This window comes from Epinephelus lanceolatus, chromosome 9, assembly GCF_041903045.1.
Source record: "Epinephelus lanceolatus isolate andai-2023 chromosome 9, ASM4190304v1, whole genome shotgun sequence".
Lineage (NCBI taxonomy): Eukaryota > Metazoa > Chordata > Actinopteri > Perciformes > Serranidae > Epinephelus > Epinephelus lanceolatus.
In genome coordinates, this window is record NC_135742.1 from 31,308,947 (window position 1) to 31,335,069 (window position 26,123).

The 26,123-nt window shown below is 42.1% G+C and overlaps 3 protein-coding genes across 5 annotated transcripts in view; 1 reads left to right on the forward strand and 2 right to left on the reverse strand.

The window, feature by feature from the left end:
* Positions 1–11,292, forward strand: part of igsf9b (immunoglobulin superfamily, member 9b) — a 31,209-nt gene extending 19,917 nt beyond the window's left edge. Inside the window, exons 7-22 of one of the 2 annotated variants that reach the window (XM_033619968.2) lie at positions 39–180; positions 647–792; positions 1,801–1,943; positions 2,055–2,195; positions 2,298–2,414; positions 2,508–2,658; positions 2,757–2,868; positions 2,974–3,149; positions 3,252–3,490; positions 4,300–4,384; positions 4,522–4,692; positions 4,861–4,897; positions 5,342–8,743; positions 8,885–9,054; positions 9,237–9,448; positions 9,655–11,292. In XM_033619968.2, the coding sequence (XP_033475859.2) occupies positions 39–180; positions 647–792; positions 1,801–1,943; positions 2,055–2,195; positions 2,298–2,414; positions 2,508–2,658; positions 2,757–2,868; positions 2,974–3,149; positions 3,252–3,490; positions 4,300–4,384; positions 4,522–4,692; positions 4,861–4,897; positions 5,342–8,743; positions 8,885–9,054; positions 9,237–9,436 (5,432 nt within the window). In that variant the 3' untranslated portion in view covers positions 9,437–9,448; positions 9,655–11,292. The remainder of the gene's footprint in view (positions 1–38; positions 181–646; positions 793–1,800; positions 1,944–2,054; positions 2,196–2,297; positions 2,415–2,507; positions 2,659–2,756; positions 2,869–2,973; positions 3,150–3,251; positions 3,491–4,299; positions 4,385–4,521; positions 4,693–4,860; positions 4,898–5,341; positions 8,744–8,884; positions 9,055–9,236; positions 9,449–9,654) is intronic. The other variant, XM_033619969.2, reaches the window with a different exon arrangement.
* A 3,281-nt stretch (positions 11,293–14,573) lies between these two features.
* gatd3l (glutamine amidotransferase class 1 domain containing 3, like) lies at positions 14,574–22,099 on the reverse strand. 2 transcript variants are annotated; one of them, XM_033619210.2, is made up of 7 exons: positions 21,528–22,099; positions 21,363–21,415; positions 21,174–21,287; positions 20,892–21,023; positions 20,705–20,797; positions 14,955–15,120; positions 14,574–14,827 (listed from the first exon to the last, which is right to left on the reverse strand). In XM_033619210.2, exons 1-7 carry the CDS (start codon positions 21,642–21,644, stop codon positions 14,693–14,695), a joined length of 810 nt encoding a protein of 269 aa, XP_033475101.1. In that variant the 5' UTR covers positions 21,645–22,099; the 3' UTR covers positions 14,574–14,692. The 2 variants fall into 2 exon arrangements, with proteins under 2 accessions (XP_033475101.1, XP_033475100.1); XM_033619209.2 differs by having other exon boundaries at positions 21,363–21,530.
* Positions 22,100–22,415: 316 nt separating this feature from the next.
* Positions 22,416–25,045, reverse strand: tmem127 (transmembrane protein 127). The gene is made up of 3 exons (XM_033618607.2): positions 24,265–25,045; positions 24,011–24,175; positions 22,416–23,915 (listed from the first exon to the last, which is right to left on the reverse strand). The coding sequence occupies exons 1-3, from the start codon at positions 24,506–24,508 to the stop codon at positions 23,605–23,607; spliced, it is 720 nt and encodes a 239-aa protein (XP_033474498.1). The 5' UTR covers positions 24,509–25,045; the 3' UTR covers positions 22,416–23,604.
* Between the last annotated feature and the right edge of the window lie 1,078 nt (positions 25,046–26,123).

Consider the following 26,123-nt stretch of genomic DNA (forward strand, 5'->3'; position numbering starts at 1 on the left):
TTAAGGTGTACTGTGTTTTCTTCCAACTTTGTTAAAAGGACCTCCAATCATCCTCATCTCCCCAGAGGACACCACTCTCAACATGTCTCAGGATGCGGTACTACAGTGTCAGGCTGATGCCTACCCGTCTAACCTCACCTATGAGTGGATGAAACAAGGACAGAATGTTTACCATATTGAGTGAGTTCTCCTCTTTAAAGTATTCATGCATTCATAAACCCAAGATAATTGATATACTTTTTCTGTCGAATGTAAAATGTAGTTAATATGATATAACTTTATTGTCTGTCCCAACAGTGAGACAAGGCTCGACAATACACCTGATTTACATTAAAAAGACATTTAAAACAAATATAAAAGAAGGACTGTTAAAACAGCAACTGATAAAAACAGGATAAAATGCAGTGTCTATTTCAATCATATTTAATCAATTACGATATCTTAATTGACTTTAGTAGAATACTGAGAAGAATATTTAAAGGATGCCTGCTGCTAATACAATCAGCTCTAATTAGGTTATTTCTAAGACTGTTGTATCGTTTGGTCATCAGCACGCTATAAACCTTAAGACAAAGGAAATTACTCTTCAGATTATTTTGATATCTGATCACTTAATTGCACCGTGTTTTGTATCTTTTGGCTTTAGGTCTCTAAAGTCCAGAGTGAAGGTTTTGGTGGATGGAACACTTCTCATTCCTAATCTCATCCCAGAGGACGCTGGCAACTACACCTGTATCCCAACTAATGGGCTACTCACCCCGCCCTCAGCCTCTGCGCACCTGAAAGTGAAACGTAAGGGTTTAGTCCTCTGTGAGATCCAGCATCTGTTGGGTTCCATACGCTCATTCATAGGGTTCGCACAAGGTGCTTTAAGTGCTTGAATTCTGAATGAAGTTTTGTTCAACAAGTTATTAAATTACTCAGAATCAGAAATTGCTCTTTTTGTTGTTGTTGTTGTTGTTGTTGTTGTTAAATTCTGATTTGATACTCCCTCTCCTTTCCTTCTCGCCTTTATGATATCCTGTTAAACATCATAGTTTATTTTTACTTCACTCCACTCTTAAGACCTCAGCAAAACTAGCAGGCCTATGTTGGCATGGCTAAATTTAACATGACTTAATTTCTACCATGATTTGGATTCCTCTCTCCTCAGCGGTGCTCCAAAGTAATAGCTCCACTGAAAACTTAAATTGAAACTCAAGTTCCAGCTGGTATTGTATCCTTGAGCTACAGATGGATCTACTGTTAAGATGGTTTTTCCATTCTTTGAATGTGCACTCCTTTCTGATTGATATTGCAGAAGTGTGGCAGGGTCTCTCCATCTCGTCTTGCACTGCATGCAGGCAGTCAGTAGTTGTGGGGCAGGCAGAAGGACACTGTTTGCTGAGTTTAGTTGTAGTGAGTTTCTATGGGTTCGTTGGTGCTCTTGCTCTGAAACTTTCTCTGGTTTGGAACTTTTCAAAGCACAAGGAAATGGTGCACTATAGCAGCATAAGCACCAGAGCTCTCATGCCATTTGTTGAGTTTTTTTTTTTTTTTTTTTTTTAGATTTGTGCCTTTGAACATTCATTTAAAAATTAATTAGTGGCTTTGAGTAAAGTCCTTGAAAATAAAAATGTTGTGCTTGAATTTGAAAGTCCTTGAATTAAATTTGTTATGTCGGTATGAACCCTGCATTAATCTTTTTTAATCACCCTAACCGTGGTCAGGGTTGCAGGGGGCTGCAGCCTTTCGATGCATGGCTTGGGCAAGAACCTCTTGCGTTACTTTTTGTGATCAGTTTATCTTCCTCCATCTCAGATCCTGCACGTGTGGTCAGAATGTCCCGGGAAACGTACTTACCTGCAGGCATGGAGGGGGTCATTACTTGCCCTGTTCAGGCTGATCCCCCTGTGCTGTATGTCAACTGGACCAAAGATGGGAACGATTTGAACCTTGACAATGTAAGCCACGCAACATAGAAACACAATATGTCATGCACTAGGAAATTGTTGCAAACTATAAATACCCTGTAAGTCACTGTGGATAAATTTTTCCTACTTTGACATGTCCAGTACCCAGGTTGGATGGTGAACTCCGAGGGCTCAGTTTTTATAGCAACAGCCAATGACAATGCTGTAGGCATGTACACATGTACAGCCTATAACAGTTATGGCACCATGGGAAAGTCTGAACCTACCAAGGTCATATTGCAGGTGAGGCTCTTGTGCTCAATTTCAGTTACAGAGAAAACACTTTCCGGTCAGTGTACACAGTTACACATAGGCAGAAATAAAAAGGCTCTCTCATTCCTTCAGGACCCTCCATCGTTTCGACTGCCTCCAGGGCCCGAGTATCTCCAGGAGGTGGGCAGAGAGTTGATTATCCCTTGTGAAGCCAGTGGAGACCCCACTCCAAACGTAACCTGGAGCAAGGTACAGGAGATTTTCCACTCTTAAAGAAAGAGGCGCTGCACGGACATGTCTGATTAATCTGTTATTTTACCTTGTTGTTGTCCTTCCTCCCAGATTGGCCCTACTCCTCGCTCCCAGTACACTGTGTTGGCTAACGGCTCCCTGCTGCTGCAGCCGCTCAGTAAAGATCACCATGGGGGCTGGGAGTGCTTGGCCACCAATCGTGTGGCGACTGTCAGTGCAGGCACTGTGGTCATGGTGCTGGGTGAGTGGGCCAACCCTATTTCTGCAAACTTATATGTTGATGGGTGACACTAAAATGTATTCATCCGTAACTTACAAAAGGGTTTTTATGTTCCTCAGGCACCAGTCCTCACGCTGTGTCCTCAGTATCCGTCGTCACAGAGATGAACCAGGCCAACGTGTCGTGGGTGCCTGGCTTTGATGGTGGATACACCCAGAAGTTTACTGTATGGTCAGTAACATACAATCATACTGTATGATGCAGTTCTCAGCTGTAAACAACAATCCTGATAGTTTATGCTCTGTCTTTATTTTGGCTGTTTTTAATTTTGTCCAGGGTCAAGCAGGCATCCAGAGGGAAACATGAATGGGCGTCTTTGCCTGTGCCGACATCCAAAAACTACCTGCTGGTGACCGGGCTACTTGCTGGCACCGGCTATCAGTTCAGTGTCCTACCTCAGAATAAACTCGGCTCTGGAGCTTTCAGTGAAATTGTTTCTGTGCGAACACAAGGTTTGTGATTACTGTGTTTGGAGTTTCCCTCACTCTCTACAATGCTATTTTGCTGTAAGTATCAGTTTGTCAGTTTGAAGTAACATTCATTCTTCTTATCAGCGGTACCAACAGAAGCACCTACAGTCGTCACCAGTGTCCCAATCCTGGATCCTCCCACACTCCTTTCAACCAACCGGACTGACCGAGGTTTTCTCCTCCAGTGGTCGCCTCCAGAGGCTCCGTCCTCTCCACTGACGGGCTATGTGCTGCAGGCCCGCAGGGATCAGGGCCAGTGGCTCATCCTCAGCAGCAACATCAGTGCCAATCAGAGTGAACTACTTGTACAAGGACTGCTAAGGGTAATGATCGTTTTTTTTCCTCTCTTAGCATCTGTATTTCCTAAAGGTCAGTCAGTATGGCCTCAAGGTTTCTCGCTTTCACAACCTGGTTGCATGTAGATCAGTTGTGCCAAAGAACTGTGGGGATGTACAGATTCTGAAATTCTTGTTAGCTGTTAGGTCGAGCCGATGGTTGCTAACAACTAACGTATACTAGCTCTCCTCCTGCTGATTGTAACACATATCTGTTGTTCCAGGGTATCCGCGGGGTCTTAAAAAGTCTAAAAAAGTCTTAAATCCAATAATTTGAATTTAAGGCATTAAAATGTCTAAAATTCTCATAAAATCTCATAAAAGGTCTTAAATACGATTTTGAAAGGTCTTAAAAATCTATTGACGTTACTTTTATTTAAAACATGCATAAACTTCAGTCTCGCTTTTAAATGTTTCGATTTTTGAGGACGCTATAACGTAACTACAAAGTGGAACTGAAGTAGGCTACCTGTGCTGCCCGGTCAGAATTTATCGAATTTATCAATGTGAAATGGGTCTTAAATTGTATTCATTATGGTCTTAAAAAAGTCTTAAAAAGTCTTAAATTTGACTTGTTGAAACCTGCAGAGACCCTGTGTTCACAATGAAGCATTATCAGAGAAAAAATAGGGTTCTTCCCAAACACGTTTTCTATTTCTATTTCTATTTTCTACGTTTTTATCGGTGTGTCCCTAATAATTTTGTAACATCAAACTGATTTTGTGATTTATAATGAACTTTAATCACAAGCATGCTAGTTTATAGTCAATCAAACGCCTGATCTGTCTCTCTCTCAGGACTCCAGTTACGATCTGAGGCTGATGTCCCGCAGTAACAAAGTACTCAGTGAACCGAGCGAGTCTGTCAATGTATCCACCTTAGGTAAGTGGCTGTGTGTAGGTAACCATGAACGTCACATGGATATTAAGTTAAGGTTCTGGCATATGTGTATGAGTGGATAATCACAAAATTAACTATGGAATTTTTGACCACCATTATTAACTTGGGTCTGATTACAGGGATGGAGATTTACCCTCTGCGCCCAAGTTTCTTGGAGTTCATCCCTGAGCCTCTGTTGGCTGGTGTGTTAGGAGGAGTATGCTTCCTGTTCGTGGCCATCATCCTCTCACTGGTGACAGCATGCTACATGAGTCAAAGGAGACAGCGCCGGCGCAGAAAGAGAAGACAAGGTAAAACTTTGGATTTAAAGAAATGTCAGCGTTGTCCACCTTTTTGGTATGTGGAAAGTGCAATTGTTGATTTCCAAGTTTATGTTACATACACTTTGTCATGATTGGACAATTTTAACCGTGCAGTTGTTTGACTATTTTAATCCTTTGTTCTTCACCTTTTCCTAGATCTCCCATCTGCCCTCCAGAAGAGCTCATCTCCAGAGTAAGTGTCCTTACCAGTATATCCATATATTTTCAATGAACATTTATGTTCTAAATTTTGATTTTAAAAGTTCATGTGATGGTACAGTATCTATTGCTTTTTTCTGGCTTTCGTTTTGTAATGCTTCAAGGTTTTTATTATAGCCTGTAGCCGACTGTGGTGAAATACTAAAGCACACTTTCTGCATACTCTTTTACCAGCTATCTAACTAAATAACTTAAGTAAATGATTTAATTATATTACCTGATGACATTTTGACTAGAAACCAGCAATGAACTGAAACTCCTTTGCAAACATATCATTGCGTTATCATCTTTGACGTGGTATGTTTGTGCAAAACGTTATAAACTGCACCTTTGATAATTTTTTCTTAGAATCTGTGGTGCTATAAGCTTGTTTTGAGTAAAAAAAATGTCTTGTCTCTCTTTCTCATCTCTTTCTCAGTGCTCGCTCACCTCCTCGCAGCCCTGACAGCGTCCTAAAGCTAAAGCTGTGTCCTCCGCTTCCCTTCTTCCCCAACTCCTCCTCCTCACAGTCTGATCGCTCGTCCTTTGATAAAGGCAGCCGTGGGGAATACCACGACCAGAGGAAACAACTCCTGTCTAACTCATCTCCACCACCACATTACACACTCTTTGAGAGTCACCTGGGCTCTCAAGCTCCATCGCCAACTGCTCTGGAGTCCATCTCCAGGGGCCCAGATGGACGCTTCATTGTCCAACCACTGCTAGAGAATTCAAGTCCCTCCAATAAGAAAAACTTGAGGAAGGAGGTCCTGCAAAGTAATGGTGGGGCAAGTGGCTCAGGGAGTAACAGGACATCATTCAGGGACTCTCCAAAGTCAAGCGTCTTGAGCTCAGAGAAGGATGAGAGGAAGGATTCTCCTCTCACTGTGGACGTCCCAGAGCTGAGCAGACCTCCATCCTCTCCTGGAAGAGTTCGGGCCATGGCCAGAAACTTCTCCCGTCATGGCTGCTTTTACTCTGACGATGAACAAGGCTCAGAGGCTCTATTGGAAAGGGCCAGCTTCTATTCAGACAACAGTGAGAAAAAACCCAGTGATTCACTCAGAAGGTATCGCGTGCCGGGCCACACTGAAGATCTGTTTCCGAGTTTGGGGAGGAGAACAAAGCTGCTGGATAGAGGCCGAGACAGACCACCCAATTCTGGCTACCAGCCTATGGAGAGTCAGCTGACTAACAACAGCACTGTGGTCTCACAACTTGACAGTGAGCTGGAGAGGGATAGTATTAACAAGTGTGTCCAGCTGGCAAAGGAGAGGGAAGAAATGGAGAGGGAGCTGGAGAGCTACACAGCTGATCAAAGAAGTCGAGGTCGTGGGAGAGACGAGCAACATTCTAATAAGACAAAAAGCCCTCAAAGGGACTCACCCAAGTCAGAGGAAGAACCTGTATGGAAGCCACAAGATGTTACCATCAGACAGAAACACAGGCCCTCAGGCCAGACAAGTCGGGTATCTGACTATCGAAGAGCATGCTACTTTGGGAACACCAGCAGTCCTATGGATCGGCTCCCTACCACTCGCATACAGTGGGACATCAGCCCTGTTACATCGGTCACCAGCCTCATTCCTATACAGAGCCCCCGGGAGACCACATCACCCAGGCCACAGCATCCTCGCACATTTAGGGAAACAACAGAGGACTCTCTTGCTGTTGATTCATCACGCTCTCCAGTCACCCAGAACACTTCCCTCCCTATGCTGTCCCCTGAAGCCACCTCAGAAGGCCCCCCTGTCCTTTGTCTAGAAACACCAGATAGAGCCAGGTCATTGAGTCCTCAGAGTGAGCCAGATAGATGCAGTAGGTCCACGACTGAGCAGGGCTTAAGGGAAAAGACAAAGAATGGAGGTGTTGCTTCAAGGTCCAGACATTCATATGCTTATGCAGGCAGTCAGCCCTGGGATTCAGCTGCCAGAGGTCCTTTAATTGACAATGAGAGGCCTGAATGTTCAGCCTCTGCACCGTATAATCAGCCTGAGAGAACTGCAAAAATCTACACAGCCACAGGGAATACCAGTCCCTCAAGTTATTCTACCTTACCCTACGAACATCATCAAGCAGGGGCAAAGGCCAAAGAAAAAGACACTCAGACCCAGGATGACCGACGGAGTTCAGGGTTTTACTCTGAGTTCGAAAGAGAGGGTGTGCGAACACGCTCCAGGAGGAGCGACAAATGTCTCTTCTCTGATAGTCCAAGCCCTATTTCAACACTGACACTTGTAGAAGAGGTCGAAAGTGAGCAGTCCCAACTCTCTGTCCCGGGATTGTCAGGGTCCTTCAAGGCCAAGCCTGCAGCTCCATCTCCCCAAATGTCCCCACTGCAGACAAGTGCAATTCTTGAATACCTGAGCCTTCCAGGTTTCATTGAAATGAGCGTGGATGAGCCTGTGGAAGATGCTGCAGTCACAGACACTGCTGGACAAACTTCTGAACTAAAGCCAGAAAATCCCCCGGGGCCTAAGCCTGATGTAGTTCCTAGCAACTGGGAGGTTCATGTTCAGGAAAACCAGGAAACACACTTGCGCCACCATTCTGCGGGTGCTGCAGAGGCCAGTTTTTATGCTGGAAAAAAACAAGACCATAAACGCTCATATTATGTGGAACCTAGAGATTCTGCACATAGAGTAAGATTTCCAGATGAGACAAGACCACTGTCACCCGGTCCAGAAAAAACTAGCAAACAGCTCTATAATGAGAAAACACAAACTCAAGTTGGGAACAAAAGCACAGACAGACCTGAATCCAGACTTGGATCCAGGTCAGCTCACACCTTGTTCAGTGCAGCTAAAGGTATGGCAGATATAGTGTCAAAACACTCACAGAGTTTTGTAGACAGTAGTGAGTCTTTATCAGAGCAATCCCAAAGACAAGCTTCTCAGGGCAGCAGGACTAATAACATTGCATCACGAATATGTCAAGCCCCTGTGCCATTTTTAAAGAAGTCCTTAAGCATAGGCCCTTGTAGGACACTCTCAGGTATGGGACAGCCTCGTCCTTTCCTAAAGAAATCCATCAGTTTAGGCTCACAGAGGTGGGAGCACTTTGAGAGCCCAAGGACATATATTTCTGAAAAATGTTACTGGGATGAGTTCCCAAACCCTGACATCAGGGTGAAGTCCTACAGTTTGGGTCGTAGTCCGTCTTCCCTTCCAAGGCCAGGCCCCTCCTGGAGGGAGTATGTCCCATTCAGACGCCCCAGCATGGGGAGCTTAGAGAGGCCTCACCACGCACATAGATCTTTAGCTAGTCCTTCCTACCTCACTCACTCCATGTACCCACCCAGACAAACCTCGATGTCCCCGATGCTGGAACCCTCCGATCCACGACGGCAAGCCACTGTTTTCCCAGAGTCCTCCAGGTGGTCTCCATCCTATGAGGTTACCGTTAGGTCTGCCCAGCATAAATATGCCCCCATGCCAATGCCCTCTTCCATCCCTGTCGCCCAGTACCAACACTGGCCAGGATCCAGAGGGGAAAGCATGAGACCCATGGACCCCAGCAGGGGCCCTCCAAGGTCCTACCTGCCCAGGGGAATTAGCTGGCCCTCACCTTACTATGCCCCCTTCCCACCCAGAGAGGCAGAGAGTTACAGACATCCAGACAGGATGATCAGGAGGGGAGGGGACACAGAGTTTCGGGAGGTTAGAGAGACCAGGGAGGGAGGGAGGACCAGTTATGCCAGTCAGAGCAGTGGTAGAGGTAGCGCTGGTCTCTTCCGACAGTCCCTGTCAATCACTCCCACGCTACTCAGCTCCCCAGAAACCACGGAGGAAAGCGAGCGGCACAGAGCTGAGACGGAGCTGCCTGAGAGGAGAGTGAAAAGGTGAAACACCACCACACCTGGACACTGGAGTGTCCTCTTGGCAGAGGGATTTATTTATGTTGCCAAAATAAAATCAATGTTGTTTTTGTTTCTTGTTTGTGATAACTGTTATCTGACCGTTTGCTCTGTGTATCTCATTAGAAGGAACACATCAGTAGATGAGAGTTATGAGTGGGACTCTGCTGATGTGTGTGTGGACTCGGAGGTCCTGGAGGCCATGAGGTTTGATCAGTCACAAATGGGTTTCCGGAGAGGCAGGTCGGAGCTCAGATATGATCAAGCTGGGGGCCTCCAGGACCAGCGACAGAAAGGTGATCATTTATTTACCACTTTCCCATTTCGTGTGTGATGTTTTTGATGTTGCATGTGTCATTGTGAGTGTAACGCTTGATGTGATGGTGCCGCATGTCTTCACCCCTTGTGCTGTGATTATTGTGAGCTTGTCCCATGATGTGCCCATCCATGCATTTCCTGTCCCTGATGCCCTCCCCAGGCCCGTGTCCCTCAGTCAGCCCGCCAGTTTCCAACCCACCTCGTTGCCAGTACAGCCGCTCCCTAAGTGAGGCGCGTTTCAACGCTCTCCGCCAGGAGTACCAACAGTACAGGCAGGCTCAGGAATCCATCTGTTCCCGTGAGCCCTGCCTCACCCCTGGCCACGAATCAGACTCTGACTCCAGCTCAGCGCTGCTCTAGCAGCTTAACTCGGTCCGTGATTCTGCCTGCCCGCTCACCTCTTCCCTCTTTTTTCCACCTCTCACTGCTCGGCTGCCTGCATCCTTTTCTTGCCTGCTGCTCTGTCATTTATGTGCTGTGGATTTGTGCATGCCAAAATCTGTGCACCTCAGTTTACAGCTGAAATTTTTTAACCTTATTCTGTTGTCTGATGTTGTGCTGCTCTCTGTCTTTCACAGGTATATCCAAGACAAAAACCAAAAAGCAGTTTTAATGAACAGACGACAGCACTGTGGTCCTGGACACTGTTACACCTCACTGGAGCTCTCTCGTGAAAGAACTCATTGTTTAAGTTTTTATCCTCTGTTACAGCAGACTAAAGTAGAGCATTTTAAAGAGACAGCATCATATGCTGCGCTCCATCATATGTGACAGACTGCAACTCCTCAGTTACCAGATGACTAATTCTTTTCCTTGTTCCATTGTGCTTTGCATAATGAAGCTGAGAAGGGATTATTTATTTTTCTAAGAAGCTCGTGCAACTGTATTTTGGGATTTTTTCTTAAAAAAAAAAACAAAAAACCTTGACAATCAGGCACACAGGGCCCCTTTGAGAAATGAAATGCTTGCCCTTGACTAAGACAAGTTTACACTTGATAGTAGAGAAAGATCTGCTTTATAAAAGCAGCAGCATGCTACATGGTGAACGTTGTATTTCAAGTGTTTGTCTATCACATCAACGACCTCCCTTTAATGATAAAGGAATGCTAATGACAATTATGTAGGTCTGTGTCCAACTTAACATCCGTATGTGGAAATGTCTGTATCTGTTATGTTGCTTGTGTTACCAGTCAAACAGTGCTCGAAGCATTTTCACCACCATCTCCCACTGAAATGGACAAAAATATTTCAATAATAAGACTTAAGGATCACATGATTAGGCAACTCTAGTTTCTAACTTTGTTACTCTAAAGAGTAATTTACTGTCTTGAAAGTAAGAATTTGTTTGTTATTTGGTCTTCCTGTTGGATCCCTAAACTCATTTCCTGTTTTATGCATATTTTTCTTTGACAATAACATTCCCCTGTTTTGAGTTTATAAACCAAATCACTTCAAATAGCCTCCCAGTATTTGTTCAAGATGTACAAATGTTTATATGTACCTTAATGTGAATGAACCCTGCTGTACTGTATATTCCACTTCATCATTTCATGAGATGAGAAAATGCTACTTCACTCCACCTGAATTGATCAAACCTCGCCTCTGTGATTAAATGACGGATAAAACTTGATTAGAAACACAGGGAAAATGATTTTGCCTTATTTTTGTTAATGTCACAAGCGCGCACTAGTTGATTGACCACGGGAGGTTTGACCTAACAAACTAAAGTCAAAAAAGATCAGAGGATTAAAAATTACTGAGGAGTTTTTTACACAAGTTTTGCTCACACAAGTATTTCTGTATATTTATTAAGGTGAGCTATGATATGCAACGATGTTTACAATTCACATCACTGATGTGAAGATAACACTGTGAATATATCATCGACTTCTGATTCTGTTTTTGAATTGCTGTGAAGTCTGTAATGAATTTGTGCCCATTAGTCTACTTTTTTTGTTTACTGAAAAAATGACAAAGGCTGTTTTTATTACGTTAGCTGACAACAGATTAAAAGAATAACTTTGTAGCTAAGATTCAAGATTTGTACTATATTTACTTAAATAACCCAGATGAAGTCTTCATATGGAGTGAGTAATGCATCTCTGATGATGGTTTTGGAAGTTTTGTACAAACTGGAAATTTTTATATCTTGCCACCTGGTTGTTTTTGTCATTTTTATATGTTTGTAATGAATAAATTGTTCTATTCTGAATGCACCAGACTGAGAGAATGTGTTGATCTGTTTTAGTGTGTGTGTGTTTTTAGGAAAAGCATGTGACAAAAAACACAGTTAATTAAGTTAATTTCATCTAAATTTCTAATTTCTAACTTGATGACATCAACTTAATTTCCAGAGCAGGGCTACACCTTAACCATGCCTGTAATCACCTGTCTAGCCTTTATAAATCTGGTTAACCCATCCTCTTCCTTCAGGTAACAACTGTACCTGTATAGGCTCGGCTGAAACAAAGCTTGAGATGAATCCTTATATCACTAAATCTTTAATCACAGACTCGCCAATAAAACAATTTTGTGTTAGCCACATTAACAATTAGGCTTTAAAGGGGTCAAAGGCTTCCCTCTGCACGTTGATGAACTTAGCAGGTGTAGCTTGGTAGACAGAAAATAGTTTCTGCATGAAACTGCTCACACTAAGGTTTGTGGATTATCATGAGTAACCAGGTCATGGTTTATGGATACAGACATTGCTGTTGACTTCTTCAAAGGTATTGTTTTGGCGCTTTGAGCAAGAGGAGGCAGACATCTATGGCAATATCTCTTAAACTCAACAACTCACCCCAGAACAATGTAGATTAATAAATATCACTATAAGTAAGAGTAAAAATGTGTATTTTTGATTTTAAGCTGTTCCTTCAAAATACATGTGTTGCAAAAAGTTTGTTTCTAGGCAGCTTTATTTTAAATCTGCAGTCATACCAGTGACTCTGTGAGGCTGTACTGAAGCACAGCAGTGCTTTGAGCAAATTGTGAGCAGGCTCACACTGACAAAGCTAAGCTCTGTCACTCCATCCTTTTAATAACTATAATAACATTCAAGTCGTCTGGATTTATTTTGATTTTATTGCTGTAGAATTGCCAAAAATGTGCAATGAGTGAGTGCTTCTGCCCCTTTTTTCCAACATAACTTCAATTTCAAATATCTGGCAGTTATTCAATATTACTTTTGACTAAGCAACAACAGTTTAAAGAGAAAAAAGACAAATAATGTGTGCGCTGGTGAGTCTTGTCTGTGATTGGACGGTTGTACTGCGGAAGTCCTGGGGGCCACCGTAATGACTAGTATACTCCGGTAGTTTTTGAACTTTCCAGATATCATATAAATGGTCTATGAGTTATGGTTATGAGAAGTACGCATGCCAAATAGGAATATAAAGCCAGTGTGTGGGATTAAGTGGCATCTAGTGTTGAGGTTGCACATTGCAAATAACTGAATACCTCTTCCCTCACCACTCCCTTTCCAAGTGTGTAGAGAATCTACAGTGGCCTTCAGCTGACGTAAAACTTTGAAAGGCCCTCTAGTACCTGTGTTTGGTTTGGTTTCTGGGCTATTGTAGAAACAACAACATGGTGGCCTGTGGAAGTGGACCCGCTCTGCATGTAGATATGAAGGGCTTGTTATAAGGTAAGGAAAAAACAATTTTTAGTTTTAGGTGATTGTACCCTGCTGAAAACATATGCTGTGTCTCACATCACATACTTCCGTAAGTACACTTCCATGTAGTATACTATGTGCACTATGTACTTATTGGCATAGTGTGCGAATTTCGACAGGGTAGTGTTGTCTCAAACCAACACTGCCGATTGTGCACTTACCGGAAATGATGACTGCAGCTTTTGGCTAGTTAGCAAACTAGCATTAGCATTCGTGTTATCGTACCAAATCATTACAGACTGCTAAATTAACCCAATAAACATACCGGTGGCTTATATCCGACAACAGTTTAGTGGTGCTTACTGCAAAAAACACATGTATAACTTACATTTGAACAATGCAGCGACGTTCACGGTTGCACAGTCCTTTGCCGCTAAATTTCCAGTTTGAAAAGTGGTCCTTCCCCTTCTGCTACATAGCCAAGATGGCAACCATTGAGGGCGAGAAGTGTCCATAGTTCCACACTCAACTTCTTGACCGTTTTGAGTGCACCATCCGGGTACTCATAGTGCACTGCATTTTTCCATACTTCTCAATGTGAACGCACTTATGCACTCAAAATATTAAGTGTAAAAGTACGCGATTTGAGACACAGCAATAGTGATGAGTATTATATTGTGTCTGCCAATAGATCCTCTTAAATCCTACATACTTTGAATCTCTCTTCCAATACTTAGGCCTAAACATACTACTGTAAGTAATGAGTCATCGCTCTGGAGACAGGTAAGTCAAAGATGTCTTACCTTAGCCCTCAGCAAGTGTGACCATAGACTGTATATAAAGATGACTGACACGTCTCCACTTCCGGTGTATATAAAAATACGGACGCTGCCATCTTGTGCCGGTGACATCATTTAGAGCCAAAGTCTGTGCAATAGCGATCTCCGCAGTTTTTGAGTTCCTGCCCATACACCCGACTGACCAATTGCGAGCATTGCTCACAATCAGGTTGGCACACATAGCTATCAATCATGAAGCCAACTCCCATTTTAAAGCATCAAATAACTTATTATAATCAAACTTATCAGAAAAATTAACACTTGAACCAACATCACCGTGATGACCTAAAATGACAGAAACCATCTCTGAGAAAAAAGTATTTGACATGTACTTTGATCTTTTATTTTGACCTGTTTATGAACTATACTGCAGCCAGCCACTCGGGGGCTATCCAGATGTTTTGGCTTCACTTTAGGGGAGCAGTCATGTCCTTTATATTTTCATACTATAGGTGTGACAAACATTGCACAACATTGCCAATAATTGTTCATATGACTACTGTTTATTTCAAGGATTTGGGGGAGAGATTTAACATCTTAGTCAGTGATACTGAGAGAGTAATAAATCTGTGTACAGTAGTTTCTGTCCACAGTACATAAAAGGTATAGATCATTAGTTTAGCCTAAATGAGACCAAAGAAACACTTATTGGTTTGTAAATCTATGTTTGTAAATTACGTGGTGTAGTGTACAGTTTTGTGTAAGTTTATGATCCTGAAGCTGAAGCACGGCTGCAAAACTGTGAGAAAAAGATCAGAAGCAACTATCATTTAATGGCTGACCTGACTCTGTAGTTTCCGAGCTCACTGTTAGCTTTGATCAAATGCTTTCAGCTGTGTTTTTGTCGACTGTTACGCAGATGCGTCACTGTGAGGACAGTGAATTCCTCCCTGCCTGTTCCCAGTTAAAAGCATGGGTTAAATGACCGGTAAGTCCCTCTGATGTGCAGCACTGCTCAGATGTCATCTGGACTCATACGGATGATTTGGTTCACCTACTGTACATGTCACATATTCACCAATACCGTCAAATACACAACAAGCCATTTGCTCTTTAACTAAAGCATTTATATGTTTTCAGGTAAGAATGCATCACAATACAGGGGTGTACGTCACACGTCAACACCAACTTTCTCTATTTCTTCTCCAGGCTGAAAGTGTCACATCACTTGGTTGACATACGCATGACATGTTTGACCATGTTTCCAATGCCATCAAAAATGTAGTGATAGTGATACTCTGTTTCCCACATGAAGGACGGGGTGCTGACCACTTTGTTCTTCTCGTCCACATAGGCTTCGTAAAACAGAGGGTTAAGGCCAAAGCAGGAGTTATTTCACAACATAAATACAGACACACATGAACATAGAACTGTGTAGGTTTAGTTAACGAAGACTGATAGTAAAAAGAGACCTCTGAAAGGATATGTATGGCTCACGGACATTGTGGCGAGCACCCATACTCTTCACAGCCTGCACCATGTTTGTGTGAGGCCAGTTCCCCCAGCGAGTGTTGTCGTCCCGCTCATAGCCCATGGTCACCTCGATGCTGGGCAGCACGCGGCAGGCCAGCATGGGAGCCATGCTTGCCAGTCTGAAACAGTCAGCAGGGGTTTTTATTAAGTCAAGATTAAGAGACAAGATCAGGGTGTGAGAATAATTGCCTTACCAGAGAGGGGAGATTCAGCACCTGAAAAAGAAAGGCTCCTCCAGCAAAAAGCACTGGGACAAGAAGCTCAGTGTGTACTTTTAAAACTAACCAAAAGATGAGTATGAGGCAAGATTACAGAGTGTCAGCTGTTTATTATCACCATCAGCCTGTAAATTAAATCATATTTATGGGCAGACAACATCCCCGCACTTTAACAAAACAGACACATTTCACTTATTGTACCTGGCAGGAGTGGATGCGTACAGACTTCACAGTTATCTCTCGCTTTCTTTTGTTGTTTTTATTTGATAATTGAAGCACAGACATACAGGAAACATGGGGAGAGACTGAGGGGAATAACGTGTAACAAAGGCTTCCAAGCGAACCAGAGATGTTTGGGAGATTTCACCTTCATTGTCCTTAGAAAGGCATGTAGATGATGGTGACCTCACAATCAGCCAAAGTGAAAACACCTGTGTGGGAGCGCTGTGCCTATGAAGAAATGCAGGTGCAGTTTGATGCATACACTTGGTAATTATTGAAGATATCATGCATACAACAGTACAGTTCAGTCACAAAACTTGTTGTCTGCATAACGCAGTGGTGTAGGTGTTAATAATACCATAAATGATGGGTTTGCTTCTTCCCAGTATTTTACAGTAAGTAGGCCACTGACACAGATACTTAATTCACCCCAAAATCAAAATTATTAGCTGATATTGTTTTGCTGTAAGTTGCTGAGTGTTGGAGATATCAGCTGTAGAGATGTCTGTCTTTTCTTGAATATAATGGCAGTCAGCTTGTGGTGCTCAAAGCGCCCAAAAAAAAAACATCTGAAAAAACTTCTCTTTTCAAAAATCATGACTTGGTTACTCAAGATAATCCACAGACCTTGTTGAGAGCAGTTTCATGTAGAAACTAATTTCTTACGACCAAACTATACCCACCAACCCTATTACCACACAGAAGGGAGCATGCATCTACCATAGACTGTTTAAAATGATGGACGTAGCTACCGCGACATCACCCACTGGTTTGTGGACCGCTGTTTCGAAGCTTTTAGGTCAGCATTGCGCCATTGCCGTTTTGTTTTGTTTTTTTGAGCCAGAGTGATCATATTTGGTTGAGAAATGGAGCTGTGGAGGAGTGAGGGGTGAATCTGACATAGACTGTAGTAACACCTCGCAGACTCAAGCAGCCCTGCTCTTAAATATGCATAAATTTAAGCCTTAATAAAATGTCAGTGGGGGAGTTATTTTTTAAAAATCACCTGTTGTACACTTGTCATACATGTTTAAATTGGCTCCAGAGACCAAAACCTTTTTTTGTACCAGGCACCAACATATTTATTTCTGATCGTAAGTTGGGAATTTTAACGTGGGGGTCTATGGGGATTAAGTCAGTTTTGGAGCCAGCCCCACTGGCCATTTAAGGAACTGCAGTTTTTGGCACTTCTGCATCAGCTTCATTTTTCAGCCCAGGAGGTTGCCACTTGGTATCTACTTTAGATAAGAGGCTTGTAACAGCGTGAGATGTAAACATTAATGGATCCTCCTCGACTGCGCTCTAACGGTAGCTAGCTTAGTGGTGCTAGGTGAGCTAGCATCAGATACACGCTTCTTTCTGTCTTCTTCGTTCAGTAGCAAGAAAATGGCTCCAACATGAAACTGCTCACAACAAGGTCTGTTAATTGGTTTGAATAACTGGGTCATGACTCCTGTAAAGAGACATCACTGCTGTTTGATGGTACTTTTATATTTGACAGAAGGCAGACATCTCTACAGCCAATATCTGCAACAACACTCTGCAACTCACACCAAAACAATCTAATAGTGAAAAGCAGCACTACAGGCAGGAGGTAGAATATGTATTTTTGGTTTTGGGGTGAACTGTCCCTTTAAGCTTATGCGTCTATGACCACAACATGTAGCTCAGCTGTTTTTCACAAGAAATGCATCCAGCTTTTTTAAATCACAGCAAGAAATCTATGATGCATGGAGCATTTTTAAGAAATGGAAATTTTAAAACACTAAATCCCTCTGTTGACAGGTCTGCTGGGGTTGAAATTCAGTGCAGTCTATTATAATGAAGAGCTGTTTTAATTGTCCTCCTGGAGCACTTCACAGGCACTAACATCTCGAGATTTAAGTCGTTCCCTCGTCTTGGTTAATTTGTGCATAAGTGTTGTGAATTCGGAGCCCAGGAGGTGCCACGGAGAGAAAAAAAACAAATAATTCGAGGCCATGTTTTACTTAATCAAAAGTTGAGATGCTATTGCCTGGCCTCGCTTTACTATTGTGTGGCCTTGAGATGGTTTAATTCATTCCCTCGTTTTGGTTTAATTGTTGCTTGAGATAAGTGTAACGTTACAAAGGTCAGTTTAAGGTTGTGATTGGATCATGGGTGATTATGTTAAGGGATTTCCTAAGGGCTTTTCCACACCCAGGGTACCTTGCGCGTTGTATGTGGATGTGGAAAGTCCATGACCATGCATGTCAATATGTGACAAGGTCGGAGTGAGAATGTTTTGCTCCAAGCGCCAGATATCGACAACCTCGGAGTGAGATCGGGCTTGATAATGATGCTAAGAGTTTTGCTGAGGGCTTTTCCCACAAATGACCAGCTGTGAAAGTTGTGAGAGGATTTTCAAAGACACACAAGTGATTTGTTGTCAATATATATCCATCAAAAAGCATGTATCAAAATTTTAAACTTGAAATGTGCATATTTAAGCAAAAGTTCATTAGTAATGATGCTAAGGGATTTTCTAAGGGCAATCGCACACCAACTTTGAAAGTTGAGAGAGAATGTCAAAGACACATTAGAGGTGGTTTCACATCAAAAATATAAATGAGTGAGCAAGCTGCAGACATCACAACTTTGAAATGAGCACAGTTAAGGTAGTCTCTATATACAGACTCTACATTCACTGAATGTAGAGTCTGTAGGCAAACCCCAGAGATCTTGCCTCCGGAAGAAGAGCGGAAGAGCCCTGGTTTCCGGTGCTAGGCTGTTTGTACTCCACGTGATATTGATCAATCACGTTTGAGCCGGCTGCATTTGTTGCCAGGTTAAACACTCCATGTGGTGAACTAACGAGGTGGAACATAATTGGCGTCACTGCAAACTCTGAATCCATCGCAATGATTCATCATATTTACTTATATATAAACGGAAATCAGAAATGGAAATTCGCCTCCTCCGCCCAAATCAAACCAGAATGCCAAAAAATCGGGGGTCTGCCCCCAGAGGCTGTATCGCCGTCTGCTGGAATTCAGACACTGAATACAGCCGATGGGTTCCAAGAATGCATTTAAGGTAATATGTCATTCATAACCATGATTTGCTACTTTTTAAAAATTATTATTATTTATTTTACAAATTCACAGATGTGAACTCGTAACAGGCTGCCACTCTGTATACTGGCCATGGTTTGAGATTTCTTTGTTAAAAAACAAAAAGTTATCGAGTATTGAAATGGGTCATTTTGCACTTTTAGGACAGTCCCTAAATACTCCTGTAGTCACAGGTGTATTGGACAGACATTCAGTGATTTCTAGTTATTTTGAGTTGACTAAAGCTGTGAAATATCTGCCTTAATTAGCTCTCCAAAACAAGGGAATAAATTAAACAATCTCAAGGCCAGGCAATAGCATCTCGAGTGCTTGATTTAGTAAAACACAGCCTCAATTTATTTTTATTTTTTCTCTCCATGGACCCTCCCGGGCTCTGTAGGTCTGCTTCTAAATTTATACACCGCTTGTTTTGCCGACAGATCAAGACAACAATTACAGCTCTGACACAATAGAACAATGGAGGGTGTGTGTCTGCTGTCTGCAGCAGCAACATGTAAATCACAGTTTAGTGATACCGACTCCTACATTGCACGCCAATACATCTTAAACGGCCTTTGTTATCACTTGTAGGGTAAAAAAAAAAAATTGTTATTTTGAGTCATTTTTTCCACTGTATTTTCATTTTTGATAACATGATCTTAAAAGGCTCAAACTCTATGTATTAATGGCAATAGGAGAGGATTACACAGGTATTATCCTTTAAATGATGGCTGGGCTGAGGTCAAAACTCAACATACCTTTTAACCCCGTGTTGTCACGGTGACAGCTGCTTCATCCTCTTCTTCCTCCTCTTCTGCCGCCAACGCCACTCTTTAATTCCTGTAATCCTGCATCTCCTGTCATCTCAGACCTGCCTTTGTGCACATGGGTGTCCCCTCAGCTGACCCTGTCACCTGTCTGCACCATGGGCTGCACAGCTGCCCCTCATTGACCCTTCACTCCACATCTGCCACTGTAGCAGCCAAAGGATCAGTCATGCTGTATCAGATCACCCACTGTATGTGGGTTAGGGTTAGAGTCAGACTGTTTGTACCACACCTGCTCTTCCTCCTGTGTCTGCTGAGCCAACCTGGAGACTTTCAGCAGATTTAAGCAGATGCACCTCTTAAGGAAAGACTTCACCCACAAAATAACCATTTGTACAGTCATGTTGTGTTACACTGAATATGTGAAAAAAAGCTTTGTTTTTCTTGCATGCCTCCATGGCAAATGGAGAGTATATTGATTTATTGATTAATTGGGGACTATATCAAAACATCCATTTACAAACTCTCACACAATTCCTGCAACATAATCCAACTCTCATTTATCCAGTCATACACAGATGTTTTCATATAGTTTTGCTGCTGTTAAACGTGGTCCTCAATCAATCAATAAATCTATATTTTCACACTTTTCTCCATGAATTCAAAGTAGCATGGCATGACTAATTGATAGACAAATGTTCATTTTGTGGGTGGAGTATTCCTGTGTTACATCAACTTATATTTGTGAATATTTTATGTTGCGTATTTTGTTTATGTTTTAATGAATGTATCTTCACGGAAATATGCCATAACTATTGGTATAATAAATTTTAGTTGTAGTAGAGCAACAGCTGTGGTCCCTGTTTATTTCCTATCAGCTACTGTATTTCAGCAGGAAACACAAAGTGACTGTGTGACTGACTGTTTTTGTTGTTAATTTTAAAAAGGACTTTAGTAATAACAAACAACAAATGCAATTTAGTTGATACTAGCAGATCTAGTAATAATAATTTTCCCCCAAACTTCATATCTGCAACATTTTGAGCAAAAATTGTCAATAAAATTTGTAATGTTATTTATTTATCTACATCTAAATGGCTCAGTATTCACTGTTTGACCTTTATCTTTTCTACAGCTGCTCTAATGTCCTAATTCCATTACAGGGATCGTTGAAATCTTGTGTGTTTATCTAGTTTAATGTAATCTAATGTAATCTGATTTAAAGTGCGGTACCAATCGGTGACAGTCTGCAATATTGCCTCGTGCTTGGATTTAAAATGTGAATTTTACATCTGAAAAAAGGCACCCAAAGCCACAATGTCACACACTGCTGCCCTAATACTTCAACCTATGTTGTGCATGAGTAGAGTTACACAGTATTGCTCCATCAGCAATTGACTTGTACTGTAAATGCATGATACATACCCAATAGGCTTGCGTGAGCGGTGGAAGTCTTTAAGCACCCTTTCCACATCATTGTGCAGCTTGCAATCTTTGCCATCCTTCACAAAAGAGGACCTAAAGAGTTGAGAATGATATATTAGAATTAGTTCTCTATCTTCATCCTCTAAACAGTCTTAGAGTGATTGCGTCATAACTCATTATTCCTCACAGATTCTTGATGATGCCGTGGCCTCCAGGGAAGATGACGCCATCAAAGCTGTTGACGTCCAGCTTGGACAGGTCCTGCATTTGCATCATTCCCTGACCATGACTGAAGCGAGCTGACTCCGTCATCATGTTCCTATGTGATGGCCAGAAATAATCATAAATACTACATTATGGAATTAGTCAAGTCAGGTGTATTAAATGCACAACTCTAAACAGCCACTGGACCCGTCTATAACCTTGATCCATCTCAAAGTGTATCATTAATGTTTCCTAACAACCCTACCGGTTCTCCCCAGAGCCAGGCTGCTTCCTCATGTGGTCCATCACATGCATTTGCTGTTGATTCGGAGCAAACATCTGGAAGCGAGCGCCGTTACGGCTCAGGTGGTACATGGTGCTGAAGACAGAGTTGTGAATTATCATCTTTGCATGGTGATACATTCATGCAATGATGTGAAATCCTGATACTCACTATACTCCCTCATGGACATCAGTCCCATCCCACCAGCCACATCCTGAGAAAACCTGCATTACATTATGAGTCACAAACCAAATGTAACTCACAATTCACAATAACGCCCACGCTATCAGTTTGTCTACTTTTCTTCCTGGTCCTATATTGATATGTTTCACTTACCACTGCAATATTGGTATTCCCCCAGTTGCCATAGTCACCATGGTGAACAAAGCAGGCAGGCTGGCGAGAGAGAGCAGCCAGTGTTTGTTTTGACAGCAAGGTCCTGGTTGCCAGCATGATTTTGCTTTAGTCTCACTGGTGTAGGAGGAAAGTGTAACTGAACAGTTTACCTCAGAGCCGGTAAAGACTTTGAAAGGTGGTAATATTGATTGTGCTGTGCCAGTGTATATATACCACCAGTGTGTGGCCAAGTGACGTTGCCACGTAAGCTCCATGTTCTGAGAAGAGCCATTGCTGCTTTGCCTTGAATGGCCTATTCCCCTCCTGCACACCCTTCACTATTAATACCTTGTTTATTCATCTGATTAACTTAAGTCATTTGGCTGCAGAGTGACACTTGAGCTTTAGAGTAATCTAAACATGTAGTGCTTTAACCCATGAAATATCTTGACCCATTTAGATTAGTATGGCAGCTATTTGGAGAAACCTGCAGAAATTATTAAAACATTTTAATATAGTTTTATGAGTTAGAGCAGTTGACTGATATCTTTTACACAACTCTGCATCTGTGTGCATGTTTTAATGAAAATGTTTCTTAGTGAATTTTGATAAGGAAGCAGTGGATGCTATGCCTTTATACAGTACAAGGCATACTGCCTGCCCTTTAAAGTCTATTAGGTTATAAGGCTCTTACTTGCTGTAATGCCATGTTGCGTCTACAATGTCTAGACGGTAAACCCAGAAATACCCTGGTCAGACGGAAATGTCAAAGTCAATATACCGTTAAATCAAAACCACCGCTCCTGCCTATCGGCTGCATTGGGTGGAGGAGTTGTAGTTAGTGAAGAACCCAGGATTCAGCTTACAGATGACAAGCATGAGGCAAAATATGGCATTAATTTTTACTATGACCACTTTTTATGTAGAAACAATCAATATTTACATACTGGTGATGAAAGTATATGATGACAATCTGAGGAACAAAATGCAGAAATGGGGTAAAAGAGAACAATATACAATCAACTAGAGTCACCACATCAATCACAATTTTAAGCCTCAGCTGGCACCTTGTGTGTGATGTTCTTGTACAATTCCGCCTGAAGGTTTAAAACTTTCCCACAAAATAACTCATGCATAAAAAAACACATACTGAAACTGTCACGTATGGTGATCACAAAGTACAAACAAGGTTTCTTTTTTTGTTTTTTAAATCAAATACAAGAAACATGACACAACCAACTGATGCTGTGAGGTTCCTGTTACTGAATGTCTTATTGAGAAACATGCAGATATGTTTCTCAATTTCTCCATGGCTGTTAGCTCTCGACACATAACACAGGCCATCATCCTTTTTAAAACACCACAAAGACAGGTCTCACATTTTTTTGGACAATTTCCTAGTGTTATTTCAAGTAAAGATGTGATTGAATAAGACTAAACTAGTGACGGGTGTCTACAAAGCAAATGGAAGAAAGTAAGACACAGCACAGACAACTAAATAATAAATAATAAGGTCCGTTTGATATTTTGTATGAAAGAAATGTCTAAAATAATCTTCTCAGTGTATTTCTGCATTTTGATGAATCAGGGAAATAAAATCATACACACCGCAAGCATATCAAAATTTAAATCAAAATGATGCTTTACAAAGCTCCATCCAGGATCTAACTGAGAGCAATACAACTGCTGACAATCTGCTGACAGCCCAGCCTCAATAATTGGCACTGATCAGGCTGTGGCTGTTTCATATTACTTGTGATGAGCCACATTGAGCACTCCTTGCAGTTTAGTTTGCTTTACTTGTAAGAACCAAATCCTAAAAGCCATTTACATGCAAATCACTAACAACTTCAGTGGTGAAAGTAAGAATCATCTCCTAATTTTCTGCCACCACTAAAGAAAGCTTTCATGCACCCAAGCACTGTCAGTCAAGAAGTTTGTGCACTAACCGTGCACGCTGTGTTCATTATGGAGAGTATTTGCGAAGAGATCCATTTGATAAAGAGTGGGGTTTGCTCATCAAGCCAATAGCCGTGCTGAGAGAGAAGCGAGTGTTAACAAGGCCAGTCTGGTGGCATTAGGGCGTGTAGGCAGGTGGTGGCTGAAACTGATTGGCAATGTCATAATCAGCAGGAAAAGTTTCACTGCTATCCTCCATCTCCGACAGCAGCTCTAAAGCCTGCTCCTCCTCCTCGGTGGGGTAGTGGCGCAGCAGGTTCGCAGCTGTGGCGAGGATAGAGGCTCCACCTGCTCCTGCCACCAGATAGAAGCTGATGGCAAAAGTGACGTATATGAGAGAGCCGTGGTATTTTTTGTGTTGCTGCTGCAGGGACAAGATGAGCTCTGAGGCCCAGTAGCAGAAGCCTATGACAGTGGCACACTGCAACACTGATGAGAGACAAAGAAAACAAGATCACAGACTGTTTTTTCTAAAAAATGAACAGACCTGAAAAAAACACTCCAGTGTGACAGATTAATAATACCTGTGAGGATGTGTGCAAATGCATATCTGCGTGTGATCTTTAGCGCAGGGTGCTTGGGTCCAAACACATCCAAGAGGAAAGCAGTCAGACTGCACAGAATGCCCAGGAAACAGAAGGCAGCAATCACCCTCAGCAGCAAGATGGTCTGCGGGTTAACACAGTAATCTGGAGGACACACGGACATCACAAAGCATTACAAGTGAGCTACAACTGATCTCTGCTGCAGGTTTTAATGTGCTTGTGCTGGTCCTCACCGTCCAGAAGCTTGGGGTCAATGTAGCCCAGGACATCTGCCACCCCCAGCTCCTGTCTCGGACAGGTGCCTCCATGAACCCGGAGCCAGGCCGGTTCTGCAAGAGCCGTGCACAGAGCTGTGATGGACAGAGCTCCGGGCAGAGCCGAAACCAGGCTCCGCTCCGGCTGCTTGGGCAGGGAGGTGCCTCCTCTTCTCCTCCGGCCTCCAGGGACAGTAGAACCCGGTGGGGCATACATGGTCATCCAAACTCCCTACACACCGTTGTACTGTTGGTTTCCTTTTACGGTCAGTATTTGTGACTAAACGATCCGTTGGTGAGGTCAGCCAACTGACTGGCCAATATAAAAACTCTCGTTAGCCGGTAAAGCTAACGTTACCTTTGCGATGAACGGATGACAGCGGTCCTGGGGCTTTGTTCACTGTGGTATCTAAAGTTTCCAACGACGTTAGTCCTTAAAACTATTTGCTGGATATAAACAGGATGAAGGTTTGACTGACGGGCAGACAATAGACAGATGGCCTTGGGGCCTGTTAGCTCTGTTGTTAGCGTGTGAAGCTCGGTCTCAGCTAACGTCAAATGTCGTCAACTGTCATAAGGAATAAACTTAAAAATAAACAAACCAGATTAACAATAACCTATTAACTAATGTAGCAAACAGTTGTGGTGAAAAATGACCACCTATTCGATACAGAAAACAAAGACAAAACAAAACAAAAGGCAGCTTCCGCTGGCTTCCTGTAAAAATATTAACTTCCTTGTTACACTATTCTTCTTCGTGGTTCTAATAGACTGCAGTTTATACGCCAGTGGTGATCAGTGCTCCCACACACTGGTGACACAACTCAACAACTGCAGTTAATATTATATGTGCCATTATCAACGTTAGATTTGTATTGCGATTATGTGATAGCATTGTAAGATGGTTAAAATAAATTATTTGTCCGATATGAAAAAATAAAACCCCTTTTAGTAATTTCAGACTGAGTAATGATCTATAATCCATATCATCATATGTGTAAATCATCTGTATTTTATATTAAATTGTGCTCCATTAATCATACATGTATATATTATGTGGTAAGTAATGTTTAATCTATATGTACATTGCGATGTGTGGGCCTGTTTATGACACAGCCTGTTAGCATTGTATCAGTAAACTTTGTCTTGTCAGTGGGCTAAAAAACAACAAAAACCATTATGTTTACATGGTGACCTTATAGAAATGATGCACCTGGAGACAAAACCACTTTGTACACATCTGTTCATCTCGCCTTGGCTATGTAACGTTTTATCCAATCAGTATGAGATCAGGTTTAGTCTCTCTGTTAAATGGGGCCTATATTAACATATTTTTGGTGTTCTGCAGTAATGTCCCTGAAATAATTATATAGAATATAAACGTGAAGTGATTTATCATCTATCTTCATATTGTCAGCTGCTGCTGCACATTACCTTTATACAAAAGCTTTTTTTTTTAACAGTGTGTTTTGATTTTCTTTTTTCTGCAGAAAAAATATCTATATCTATATATCTATCTATAGATAGATAGACAGATAGATAGCTATAGATATATATATACATATTGGTAAAACAAAATGATATATTTTCCATCCAAAGCCATCCATATGTCTTGTGTTTTAGGTCTGATTTAGCAGCTGTCACAAAGTCACACAATCAGACACTTCAAGAAGACACACAAAGCTGCTCCCCAAAAACTGTGCATATTGTATAAAGACAATAAAAACACTCACAATACAGCCACATACAGTACAGTAGGAGCAGGTATTGCAAAAAAAGGTTATGTATTTTGGTCCTGTAGTTTGTCTGATGTTTATTAGGATATCTATCAAAAATAA